Here is a 12,115-nt window from a genome sequence, read left to right on the forward strand (position 1 = left end):
GAGAATACAGGGGTGGGTGGGTGCAGGGTGCAGAGGGTGTAGGTTGAGAGCGAGACTCTCGTGGATAGGGGGTGGTTAGGGGTGGTCCCTGGCATACACGTCATTCTCCGCTGCCGTAGCAGCACAGTGCACTGTGAAGTCGAGAGCAAACTTTGGACTTACACTAGCTCCATGCTCCTCCCAGAGTTCGACACAGCCGCTGAGCGCCCGAATCGGGTTAATTGTGGCCTCTGTCTATGGACTCAGTTCCGAGAGCGAATTTTACGAGTACCGTACATACCACACTTGTCCTCGACGCGCCATACAACTGCGAGTAAACTACGAATTTGCTCTGTGTGCTCAACATACATACACACACACACGCGCGCGCGCACACTCTGCGAAAAAGGATTTGTGGTCGAGGTGCGAGCAAAAGCTCCATGCAGCGAAAGCACACATCGCGAGAACGTGGCGTGCGAGTGATTTCACCATTGATGCTGGGGCTGTGCGGTGTGCTTATTCCGGCAAACCGGAAAAGTAACGCGGGTATTAACAAAGAAAACAGCGGGGGAAACGATGATACACGATGTACACTCGCTGCCTCCCCCCCCCCCCCCCACCTCCACTTCATCCTTCTTCTTATTCTTCTTTCAAAGCTCCTCCGCAGTTAGTCGCACGCTCCCCCAACGTCCCCATGCGTGTGTATATACCTATATATAGGTGTGACGGCGGCAATTTCATCCCGGCGCACTAACGCGACATTTTATTTATATAAAATTTACTCGCTCTCTCTCTCGAGATTCTCCTCGCTCTTCGCTAGGTATATTCTCGCCTCGATACACTTTTCTCAATGAAATTGCCTGGTTCAATATTCAATATTCGTATATTTCTTAATCTCATATCTTTAATCACATTTTTTTACATAGCACGTAGCATCCGTTCGACTCTGTTGAAAGGAAAGAATCTTAGGCGAACATTTTTGGTATAATGAATTATATTGATAAAAACGAAAGGGGGTAAAAGTAGGTAAAGAAAATTGTTAAGATTAATGAGTGTGATCGATGGTTGTTATAACGTAAGAGTAAAACGACGTATGCGGCTTATTTACAGCTACAAATATACATGGGTCGCTGGCAATAACTAAAAGCAATTAAAGGGCAGAGTGCCAAAACTAGCCAAGCTCATATTTGGAAAATAATGTTACTCGAACGATATAATAGAAAGCTGGGCGATCGTTACGCAATATAAACTTAGCGAGTTTCGAAGTTCCACCCTGAAATTGGCAGTAAATGCGCGTGCACGTTGCTCGGCGCAAGGTAGCATTACCATGTCAATTGCTGCGTTTGTTCAAACGAAAAAAATTATATTTCACTGTTTATTGAGCATTCGGAACAAACGAGACGCTCGAATGGAAACCGAAAATTGCTGACTCTTTTGGAAGCGTACGCAGCGCTCCGTTACACTATTTAACATTTTCGTCAATATCGGCATTAGGGGCTCGGACTCGTTCGTCCTGTATATCGATATACTATATTGCAATGAAACGTGAGAAGCTCTCACAATGAACGCACGTATCGAGTATATCGTTATATACTACCGGTAAACGAAAGAGGTGTGCGTGTGTGTGTGCAGGAAGAAGGAATCGCTGGGCACAAAATAGACAGTTCTTTGGAACCTTCCTTCTTCGCAACGCATTTATCTGCTTCCGGGATCCACTCGACTAAGGAGAATATTCACAACGAGGGCGGGGGGTACTAACGTTTGAGGTGATCATAAACACCTTTACGCATACTTAACTTCGCATTTCCTACGGCTCTCAGCTTCCGTTGCTTTCATTTACCAGGCATCGAATTCCCATGGAAATTCTGGCAATCGAATCCTGCTAATTGAATTCACTTGGTGCGAGCTCGCTGAGACGGCTTAAGTTTTAACCGTGCTTCGACTCTAATCTTTCATACGTGACTATTTTAATCGTACTATAATATAAGCCTCTAAATCACCCTCAATTCGCGACGATCGAGAGAGCATTGCTTTTCTCCCTAGCAGCAACCCTCGGCCAAGATCGTCGATTCTTAAATTAAGTACACATTGCACGCATCGTGTACGGCGTAACAGTCGCAATTATTGTAACAAATGGCAAAAATATCATACTATCAAGGACAATCTCTCGGTGTGTCTATCTGTGTGTGACGCAGCCAACGTCGCGTGGCTTCTCTTCGATTTTATAACTCAATGCATTAATAAAAACACAAAAAACTTTTAACGTTGATTAATATAATTGTTATAGTTCTTTGTCCCTTTGATACGTGACACTTAGGATTCTGTCGCTGTGTTTTTGTATCTATGTGTGTATGTATATGTGTGTGTGTTATCTCTTCGTTCTTCTTTCGCATTTCCACGTTCTCTTGACTAGCGTTCTATTCACCATGCGACGCTCCAGGGTTCCTTTGCTCGCTTCTCAGATGTGCCATGACTATCTCAAAAGCAGATGAACACTGACCAAACAAAGCATCGTCAAGTAGATAGTGGCCTGCGTCTGGCCACCGCTCTCCGAGGTTACTGTAACATACATCAATCAAGACATTACATCCTTGTAATCACATAACACGCGAGTGTGCAAATTAATCCCCTAAAACCAATATACTCGTGATAAATAGGCTATGGAAAACGTTGATTATAAATTTTCAATTACGACGTCATTAATCATAATTAAATCATGCTATCAACCACGCGGGAGTCTCTTATAATACGGTTTTGTTTCGGCTTTGATAAGAGAGGAGGGGCGTCGAGCGAATATATTATTACTTGTAAATTAGTGAAATCGTTAATTGCGTTAATACAGTTTTAGGATTCTTGCTATTTAATGATGTCACTCGTCCCACTATATTCTATGTTTATTTCAATAAACAAATATATAATTTGGCAAATACACAAGTTACATGTTCAAAAAGCGAGCTTGCAACATATATATAGAATAGAAATGATGGAGAGAGCACAGGGCAAAAGCTTAACACGTCAGTAGACTCTGCTTCTCGAAGCAAGCATTTGTTCCTTCTGCCGAAAGAAAAGTCAATTTCCTAAAAACAATTTCGTCCACCACGATCCAAGTGGTAACACGTATGAATCAACGAGGCAGCGGGCCGCGAAAAAGCGAGTGTGAACGAAATGAAATTACTACGAGCGAGGAATCAAACGAAGCTGGTGTGTGGGTGCATGGGTGGTGGATGCACACACACTCACACGCACACTAATATCTTCTCCAGCAGGATCGATGCAAGCCAATGCGACGGCTTCAAAAACAGTTGAGCGGATGTCGGACCGTCAATTGATCCTACTTACAGCTCCACCCTCGTTTTTACTCCCCATTTCTCCAGGACGATGACGATGATTACACGCTTCGTCTCATGAGAATTTTCATTTGCCAAAACTGGCTGGGAAATAATTGTGATTATGGTCCAAGTGCAGCATTTCTCTTTTCGCTGTCGAATTAAGCTACGAACTCGAGACATTTCTTTATTCCTGCGCAAAAACTGTCTGCGAGACCATAGAGAAAAGTTTTCGGGAGAGATTGAAAAAAGAAAAAGGGGAAAATAGTAAGAGGAGGCGAAGAATCGACTGGCAGCTTTTTCGCAGTGGGTGCAAATGTCATTTTGTATGGGAAAAAGCGGCTTATGAGATTTCTCTCATGAGTTTTCGGTAAAAGCTTTCCGGAGGAATCGAAATGTTTGCACATTGGAGGAGTGCAAGAGATTTGGGTGGCAAGCAAATTCAAAGAGTACTTGATATAAAAACTCTTGAGACAACTTCATGAGCTTGTGCTTCGAGAGTTCGTGACACGAGTTCTAGAAACTTTCGAAGAAACGATTTACTTTCGAGTATAAATAAAAAGTGCTGCTGGATATGTGCTTTAACGGTCAGTATAATCCGGGCAAAAATCGTTACGGCCAATCGGCCGGCAAGAATCGACGCTGCTTGCTGTGAAGTTGGTAGCTCCAAGTCCATTGGTATCCCAATAATAATCGTTTAGGTACTTTTTCATTCGAGAATGCAGTGCTAACAACCGACGTCAAACTTCTATAAACTCCGTGCAACGTTTAAAAAATAGCAAAATTATATTAAGAAAAAAAAAGAAAAAAAAAAAAGATTCCATTGCAATTCAAAGAAAATCCTCAAGAATTCTGATTGGAATCCCAAGTATGTAGACGATACAAATGATAAAATATTAAATTTTCGAGCATTTTGGTTTTCATAGCTGCAAAAAATTGCAAAGAGATATTTATTGCTCCGCTAATACAGCCAGTTATTATTTTCTCAGATAAATAAAGTCCCGAAGCGTTTCGTTCGTATCTCATTTCCTGGGGTAAAAAGAATGCAAATAAATAATCTCTGTGCACTGTATAGGAGGAGAAAAACAAGCCGGGTGGATAGAGGAAGGGGTGGAAGAGATAAAAAGGGCGAGCTGTCTACACAGCCGTAGTTTTTCCACTTAAACGATCGTCGGTGGTAAGCCTGCTCCAAGTAATCAGCATGGAAACACTTCCGATAATTACAGTGCTAAGCATCGGTAATCGATCACACACAGTTGCTCTTGCATATAGGTATCGCAACTTATCCATAAACGCATGTATGTAGCGCCATCCCCTATTGCAATCTCATCACCCATCGCACTCACCTCTCCCAATTTCCCTATCGGTTCACCCTGAGATGCATCAAGGACCGTGGAATATATACTCGTGCCGAGAGTACTCGTACACCCTGCAAATTCCCCTCACGAAATAGTTTCCACGGACCCGGATAATCAGCTTAGCAAAAGTAAGATAACGTCTTCCACATTTGACACGCTTATTCCTGAATAATTTCAGCGATTTTAGCAGAAATCTCTTGTGAAAGTAGAACTCAAACAATGCTGAATATTTACACGAGGATTCATTTGCGAGGTATTACGTTACACTTTCATGGATGTTTTACAATTACCCTTTGTCAAGTACGATATCACTTTGTGATTTCGATATGAAGTATGTATGTATATATATGATTGAAATTTATTAGCTTTAGAAAATTATACACACACACATATATAGTATATTACAAAGGAAAGGAGGAAGAAATAAAGCGGAGTTTATAACCATCCCTTTCTGTTTGACATTTCTCCCTCGTTTTCCAGGGCACACATGAGATTAGCGTCTGGATAATTCGCAAATCCAGCAGCACCGAGGTAAGTTCCCGGTGAAACTCGAGGAGATAAAGGATGCCTGAGTAAAGGGGTGGAAGTTAGTAAAGGGGGAAGGGGCGGAGTGCGAGACAGAAACGCGAAAGTTTCTCAGGAACGTCTCTTTGGTAAGTTCGAGGGGAATATTTGCCGCCCAAGGCTATCGGTTCGTGTGAAAATTCTTACTTGCATATTAAGACTCGCGTGGTACCGAAGCTCGAGTGGCTGCTAACGGTGAAAATCATTTCCCCACTGAATCTTTCAACGCGGAACAACTGCAATGCGTATTAGCGTGTTTTCCCTCGAAACTTATTTCGAATCCCATTAGTCTGCTTCGAATGATTTCATCGAGTGCTTAAGTGCGTTACTGGCACAAAAAAAAAGAATTAAAAATTTGCAGTAAATTCCAGCTGGCAAGGTATCTAATGAGAATAATAATAATTTACTGAAGTCGAGTTTCGACGATACTACTACAGTATATATATATATATATATATATAAATTTGACGAATAACGCTTGGTTGGATCGCAGAGTTATTACAGGGTTCAGCTGCAAATGGAAATGGGAATGACGTTGGTAAATAAAGCAAGAATATATACTAAATATATATAGATATATTTACTGTAGCGATCAAGGGGAGGAAGAAGGCGGAGGAGAGTATAGCCGGTCAATTAAATCTCGTGGACGTCGCGTGCAGGAAGCGAGAGCGTGCACCGGAGGCTTCTTTTCCGATTTCGAATGGGTGGGCCTCTCTGAAATTTATTAGCCCGTGAGCCGGTCGAGCGGCTAATCCCTCCCTCGATGCTTTGGCTAGATGGTTAGTTTCGCCCTAGGCTAGAACAAGCCTGCGCGAGTGTTAACCCTATCGCTTACATCCACCAACGCGACGGTGAATCTATACTTGAAAAACTCGGATCGATATATAGCAGCTAAATTTTCAATTCAATTTTCCACCCATAGAAAGAACGTCGTAGAAATTTAATGGACCGAGCGTTTCTTGGTATTTCGTGTCAATCACGTTTATAATCGAATGTATATAAGCAGAGCTATATATATATCGTGCCTACCTCTCTCCGGTACAGGCTCGCGCAGTCCACCCAGCTGCAATTCGGACATGGACGAGTATATTCCAGGGATGTCAGCGGTACATCGTAGGTTGAGTTGGCCGTTTACGTAATGAAACGACTGTAGGGTCAGACTGATCTCGGTCCACTGAAGACCAGCGTGATTCGAGCTTGCGAGGGCCTCGTTTCGATCTCGCTTCTGCTGTCGCTGCTGCTGATGGAGCTTCGCCGTTCTGTGTGGGCCCAACTGCAATGATAAGTCAAGCATGAATTTCAGTTGATTTAAAGGGGACGATTGACGTGGAAGAAACGGCTGGAAAATGGTCACGCGAGAAGCTGTAGTTTTCCTTCGAGGAGAATGGGGAGGAGGGAGGGGGGGGGGGGGGGAGGGGGAAGGTGAAGATGCCTGGTCGTCGAGAGTGCGGAGGAAATGTAAATCCGCTTTTAACGAAATTCGTTCATCTGGAATCGGAAGAACGCGCGAGCGGCCCCACCGAAACCTCTTCGCCATCGTCGAGACTGCCGCCCGATTACGAGTACAAAGGCGGCGTCTTCCACCTTCCACCTCGATGAGAAGTCGAAAGAAACCCCCACCCCCACATCCTCCCCACACCCTTCCCCTTATCACGCTCTCTGCCCATTTTCACGATTATCTTGCTGCTTCTTGCGAGAGATCCGAGAGCTACGCTGGCGAAAAGTTCGTGAAAAGAGTGCGAAGCCATGCACAAATCCTCCATTCTTTAATAGCTCGACGAGACTGCTAAATGCGTCGATTTTCTACATTTTATCGACTTGGAAAATTACGTTTCAAATACGATATTGTGCTGGAAAAATCGTTACACCGTTAGTATATATAATCATCGAGAATCGTTTCTTCTCATTCTCGCATGCACGCAGTTTGGATTAAATTTTCGCGGTAATTAAATATCCTTATTTTGTATAGGGAATCGAGCAAGCGCGCAGATTCCATACAAGTATAGTCGTATGGGTGCAGGATATAATTAAAAGAAACCGTACAGGATCGCGGTATCGCCAGTAGCGTTGTGAAAGTGGATCTGATGGATTGTCCTATGGGGTATCGATGATGGAAATTCGCTGATAGCTATAGCGAGCGAAATCCACCACGAGTTTCAAGGACGTTTTTACATTGTCCCCGAGAGGCGCGTCCAGATCCTCCTATACACGTATTGTATATTTTTTCCAATTTGCAAACAGGTTATAAACCCATAGTTGTATATTGTACAGTCCTGACGATTTTCGTCAAATTTCATATATCGGGTCGGCAAGAAAACAAGAAACGAAAGAAAGGAGCGTCAGCACACGCATTTTCGGAGGTTGCAAGATGCTCCTGGCACCTTCTTACCAGTTTCTTTCGCTTGAAAAATCATGCCGAGCCGCGTTACTTTTACCCACAGGATAGTCCGCCTCCGGAAGAAAAACGCCCGAATGATTAATGGTTCTCAAACATCCGATGCTTATCCGTTGGTCGAAGGAATTGCGGCCGAATATAAATTTCACTCTTTAAACATCGATCCCCACGATCCAATCTCATGGCCGAAAGTGATTACAGCGCTTGAATACAGATTATGAAAGGGCCAGGAGGCTAACTCGCTACGCCCCCTGTTTGCACGCTGCGCCCCTGCCATCCTGAAACCTGACTTTTCTTCTTTACAAACGTTCGCGCTCGCTGCGATTTAATTACGAAAAACAGAGAAAACGACCCCCTCCCCTCCTCATCTTCGTCCAAGCTGTGCAGCGTTTGGCGACTCGGCTCGACCATCCCTCCACTCAAACTGAAAATCCCATTATCTTGTTATCGCGTTGCGCATCATTTTACGCAAGCAAATAACTCATTCCCTGAAAGACTACGTTTCAATAGACATTCCTTGCAGCTCATCTTTTATTTTTAGTCTCGACTGCATTCAATCGAAAAGAAAACTTCTTCCTCCCCTTTTTCTAAATAACCTGCAAGATTCCGCAGCTTTGCTTTAATTCAAGTTATATATACCATCGCATCAAATTGTCGCAGAGATGCATTTATCTTGAAAAATTCGTAACGGAAGAGACGGGTCTATCAAGTGTACATATATAGCTACGTATCCAATCTCACCAGAGGGGATGAATGGTCCTACGAAGGAAGAAAAGAAACGGTTCACGAGGACAAACTGGGATTTGGGGAAAATAAAGACGGTCGAACTGATGTCAGGTGGATCTACCGAGGCAACGTGGCGTAAACGAGACACGACGAGCGAATTAAAATCGCGCCAGCGTATTGGTTGTGCTCAATTAGGAAAAGTCGAGAAAACGGTTGCTCTTATCCAGGATGCTACACGGTGTGCGGAGGAGCGAATGAAACTGAAAGAGAAAGCAGTGTGCGAGTTTTGGAATGGAAAGGGCAGAGCGGTTGTCGAGTAGGGGGGAGGACGGGGGTGGTTGGGGGGAGAGGGTTAAAATCACCCTCTTCGGAAAGGGCTGGCAGAGGGATGACGCTGAAAACTAGCGACGGGATTACCAGGTCGACAAGGACGAAATAGCCGTACTTCCTCTTCGCTGAAGGACGATTGTTGGTGAACGATGCAGTTTACGATGCACACCACACAACAAAGTGCAAGAACGAACACTATCTCGCTTCCTCTACCTGCACGTATTACATGTAACCGGTCTTACTCTGGAATACGTTGCATATAGAACGAGACTTTACACTGCATTGCTCCATAGTCAGTCCTCTTCTGACGCCTCCTCTCCTCACCACCCGAAGATCCAACCTTGCAGAGCCTACGACTATGAATAAATTGGACTATGAATTTATGCTCGCGCTAGTCCGGCCTTTCGCAATGGCTCTTGTTTGGCACTTCCTATACTTTACACCAGTGTCCCATATTCAATTTTTTTTGCCAAGAGAATGAGACTTTACATCTATGTCCGAACTACCGTAACCTGCACTTCTCTTGTGTTATTCTCCACCCGAAGATTTAACCCTGCAGAACCTGAGACTATGAATAAATTGTACTATGAATTTATATTTGCAGTTTCGAGTCTTCAAATTGCTCCTGTTTGACACTTCCTATATAATGTATACTTTATGATGTTCCATACTCAAGTTGTATTTCGCGAAAAGAATGAAATTTTACATTACTGCGACTAAATTATTTTATAGTTGTATAATGGTGTTGTGCCTTTCCACCTACGACTATGAATTGCACTAGATATGAATTTAAGTGTGTGTGCGAGTCTGTATGACCCACGTTTGACCCTCCTAGTATTTTCCAGTTTTTTCTGAAGCTTCGTACCAACCCCCGGAGTATCCAATACTCTAGTTTTTTCGTGAAATACTGAACATTGCTGTTTTTTACAACGATCCAGCCTTTGCCAACTCTTTTAATTTTCGCGAATATTCCATATCTGCGAGATAAACCAGTCGACGATTTGCAGTATATTATAACCGGCACTTGGATAAATCAGGCACGATCTTCCTTTAGGATAAGCACAACAATATGCTAATAGCCGAAAAACTCTTTTTAACTCTCCCTTGCTCGTGGCCCAAGTTTGCTCAGAATTTTGTTTAACTTTACTCGCTCGATAATCGTGCTACTTTAGCTCGTCGAAGCAGCGGGAGTTAATTTATTGAAAACCAATACATTTGGTAACCGCAGAGATGAAATTTTCATAGCCAGCTGGGAGATACTTCATCTTTGAGTTCGCTGATCTAGCAGTAACGAGAGAGTGGAGGATCTCATTTTCTTCGTAATGAAACAAAACTATGGTATACATATATAGGATTGGTTGTGTGACGAGAGAGTTTCATCATAAACAAATAAATGAAGATGGGGCGTTGGGAGTTTCTGACGTTTGTCGATACGAGTATACACACAAACACACCATCGCACACATATACATATAGAACGTGCATATTTTGCGTGTTGGAATCCGAAAGCAATCCCCGATCCTCCCTGGAGCTAGCAAATTTCCGGTGGTAGCACGGCGGAATCTCGGTGCCCGCAAAAGACACTGATGATTCGAAATTCCCAGGAAGAGCTGGCACAGCGTGCATGTAAATTCCAGCCCCATGAAAACGTGTGAAAGGAGGGTAAGCCAGGCCAAGCGTCTGGCACGAGCGCACTCGAAGCTTCCTTTAAAGTAACGTCATGCAGCTTAAATAACTTTTATACCTTTCCACAATCCCCCCCCCCCACCCTCCCCCTCCCTCCCCTCTCACTTCCATCCTTACCAGTGATCAGATCTGGCGGGCATTTAATCGCATCTGGACAGGTAGGGAGCGCAGACAAATCAGTTTATAGGAAAAAGAAGCGTCTTCGAAAAAGGTAGAAAAGATCTAACTCTGAAAGAAGGGAGTTCATAGTGCTCTGTTAAAAAAAAAAAGAGAGAGAGAAAAAAAAGGAAAAGATAACAACGAAAGAAAGAAGGAAAGAAAGTAAAAGGCACTACTCGAGCGTTCAATTGATCCTAAAGATTCCCTTTGGCACTTTTTCTCTTATAAGGTTACTTGTTCCTAAAGAAAAATCCCTTCCGAAACCAAGCACAATGCGGTTAAGTAGTTTATTTTACCCAGCCATCCGCCGTATACGAAATCACAAATTTACTTCCTTCGATTATAAAGTTTTGTGATAAGAAACTTGCTCCTTCTCTCCTGAAAAGTGTCGACGCGATAAGATTATGGTAATTCGGCAAATTAGATATAAGCCTGTAAATCTACGTACATCTTTTACATTTCCCTTTTAATAAAGAGGAAAGAAAAAGGAGCAGCAGAAGCAGCGCAGGAGCAGCAGCAGCAGCGAATCTCATACTAAACGAGAAACTCGAGTAGTGAGATTACATACCAATATGCATTTTTTCAAAAGCTGCACTGCAGTTAGAGAAGCGAAACGCTTATTACACCTTTCCAGGAGATTCTTCAAGAATAATTCCAAAGTAATGATTTTTTGTTTTGTTATGTAAAAATAAAAAGCGGAATAAACGGAAGGAAGCTCGGGGGTTGTGGAAAGTTTGGCGGTAGTATAAATGCCGAGGGAGGGAGGGGGAGGGGCAGTGGGGGAAGAAGAAAGATTTCCTGAAAGCGGAGAAAGGAAAGACGTTGAATCCGCAGAAGATGGGAGCAAGGGAAAATTCAGTAGTGCAGCGATCGCTAAAGATTCTCTCTTCCTTTTAGGGAGTTACTTGTCCGAACGAAAGTACCTTTGGCATCAATCGACTTGCTTGGATTCCAATCTTTTCCACAGTCGTTATTATCGTTCTATACCATCCCTCGGCCATTGTCCCACTTGCCACAGGTCTCAATGTGCTTTTCCCAAGTTTATTTCGGCTCGCCATTGAGTCCGCACACTCAGCCCGTAATTTACGGGCCTGATCTGATTCACGATCCATGCAGAGTGGCACGGTTACACGTGGCTACACATGTGAGTGCGATAATTCATAGTTTAAGCCGCAACTCGAACGCATGCGCGCGCCACTTGGCAGAACTGTACCATTCGAAACAGGTCGAATGTCCAAGGCAACCGCTCGCAGTTTCTCTCCAGGCTCGCGCCTCTCTTGTGTGTGCCTTTGATCGATGATCCTCTACTATCATGACTGTCACTGAACACTACACCTAGCCACCGCACTGCTTCCTCCGGTAATTTATGAATCGATTGCACACACTCGCGCAACGAACCCACGCATACGTTTACGCGCCAAAGACCAACCCCTCGAATATAATAAAGTCACCCCGGCCCCGATGACGTCACAACGCTATAGATACCCACCAACAACTCAATCCTCAAAATTTTATCATTAACCGAAGCGTTGGTTTTGTTTACAAATCAATTTCATACATCATTTGCAACCGAATATCGCTGTGCGTCCACA

General features: G+C 43.6%; 1 protein-coding gene across 2 annotated transcripts in view; it reads right to left on the reverse strand.

The window, feature by feature from the left end:
• Positions 1 to 658: 658 nt before the first annotated feature.
• Positions 659 to 12,115, reverse strand: part of LOC136778288 (uncharacterized) — a 62,012-nt gene continuing 50,555 nt past the window's right edge. The window contains exons 6-8 of one of the 2 annotated variants that reach the window (XM_066735000.1): positions 8,711 to 8,725; positions 6,257 to 6,452; positions 659 to 2,538 (exon numbers count right to left, since the gene is read on the reverse strand). In XM_066735000.1, coding sequence (XP_066591097.1) covers positions 2,453 to 2,538; positions 6,257 to 6,452; positions 8,711 to 8,725 — 297 coding nt within the window. In that variant the 3' untranslated portion in view covers positions 659 to 2,452. Of the gene's footprint in view, positions 2,539 to 6,256; positions 6,501 to 8,710; positions 8,726 to 12,115 lie in introns of both variants that reach the window. The other variant, XM_066734999.1, reaches the window with a different exon arrangement.

The sequence above is a fragment of the Prorops nasuta genome, unplaced genomic scaffold, assembly GCF_024137725.1.
Source record: "Prorops nasuta isolate Cenicafe-Biocafe unplaced genomic scaffold, Cenicafe_Pnas_1.2 PNAS00014, whole genome shotgun sequence".
Classification (NCBI taxonomy): Eukaryota; Metazoa; Arthropoda; class Insecta; order Hymenoptera; family Bethylidae; genus Prorops; species Prorops nasuta.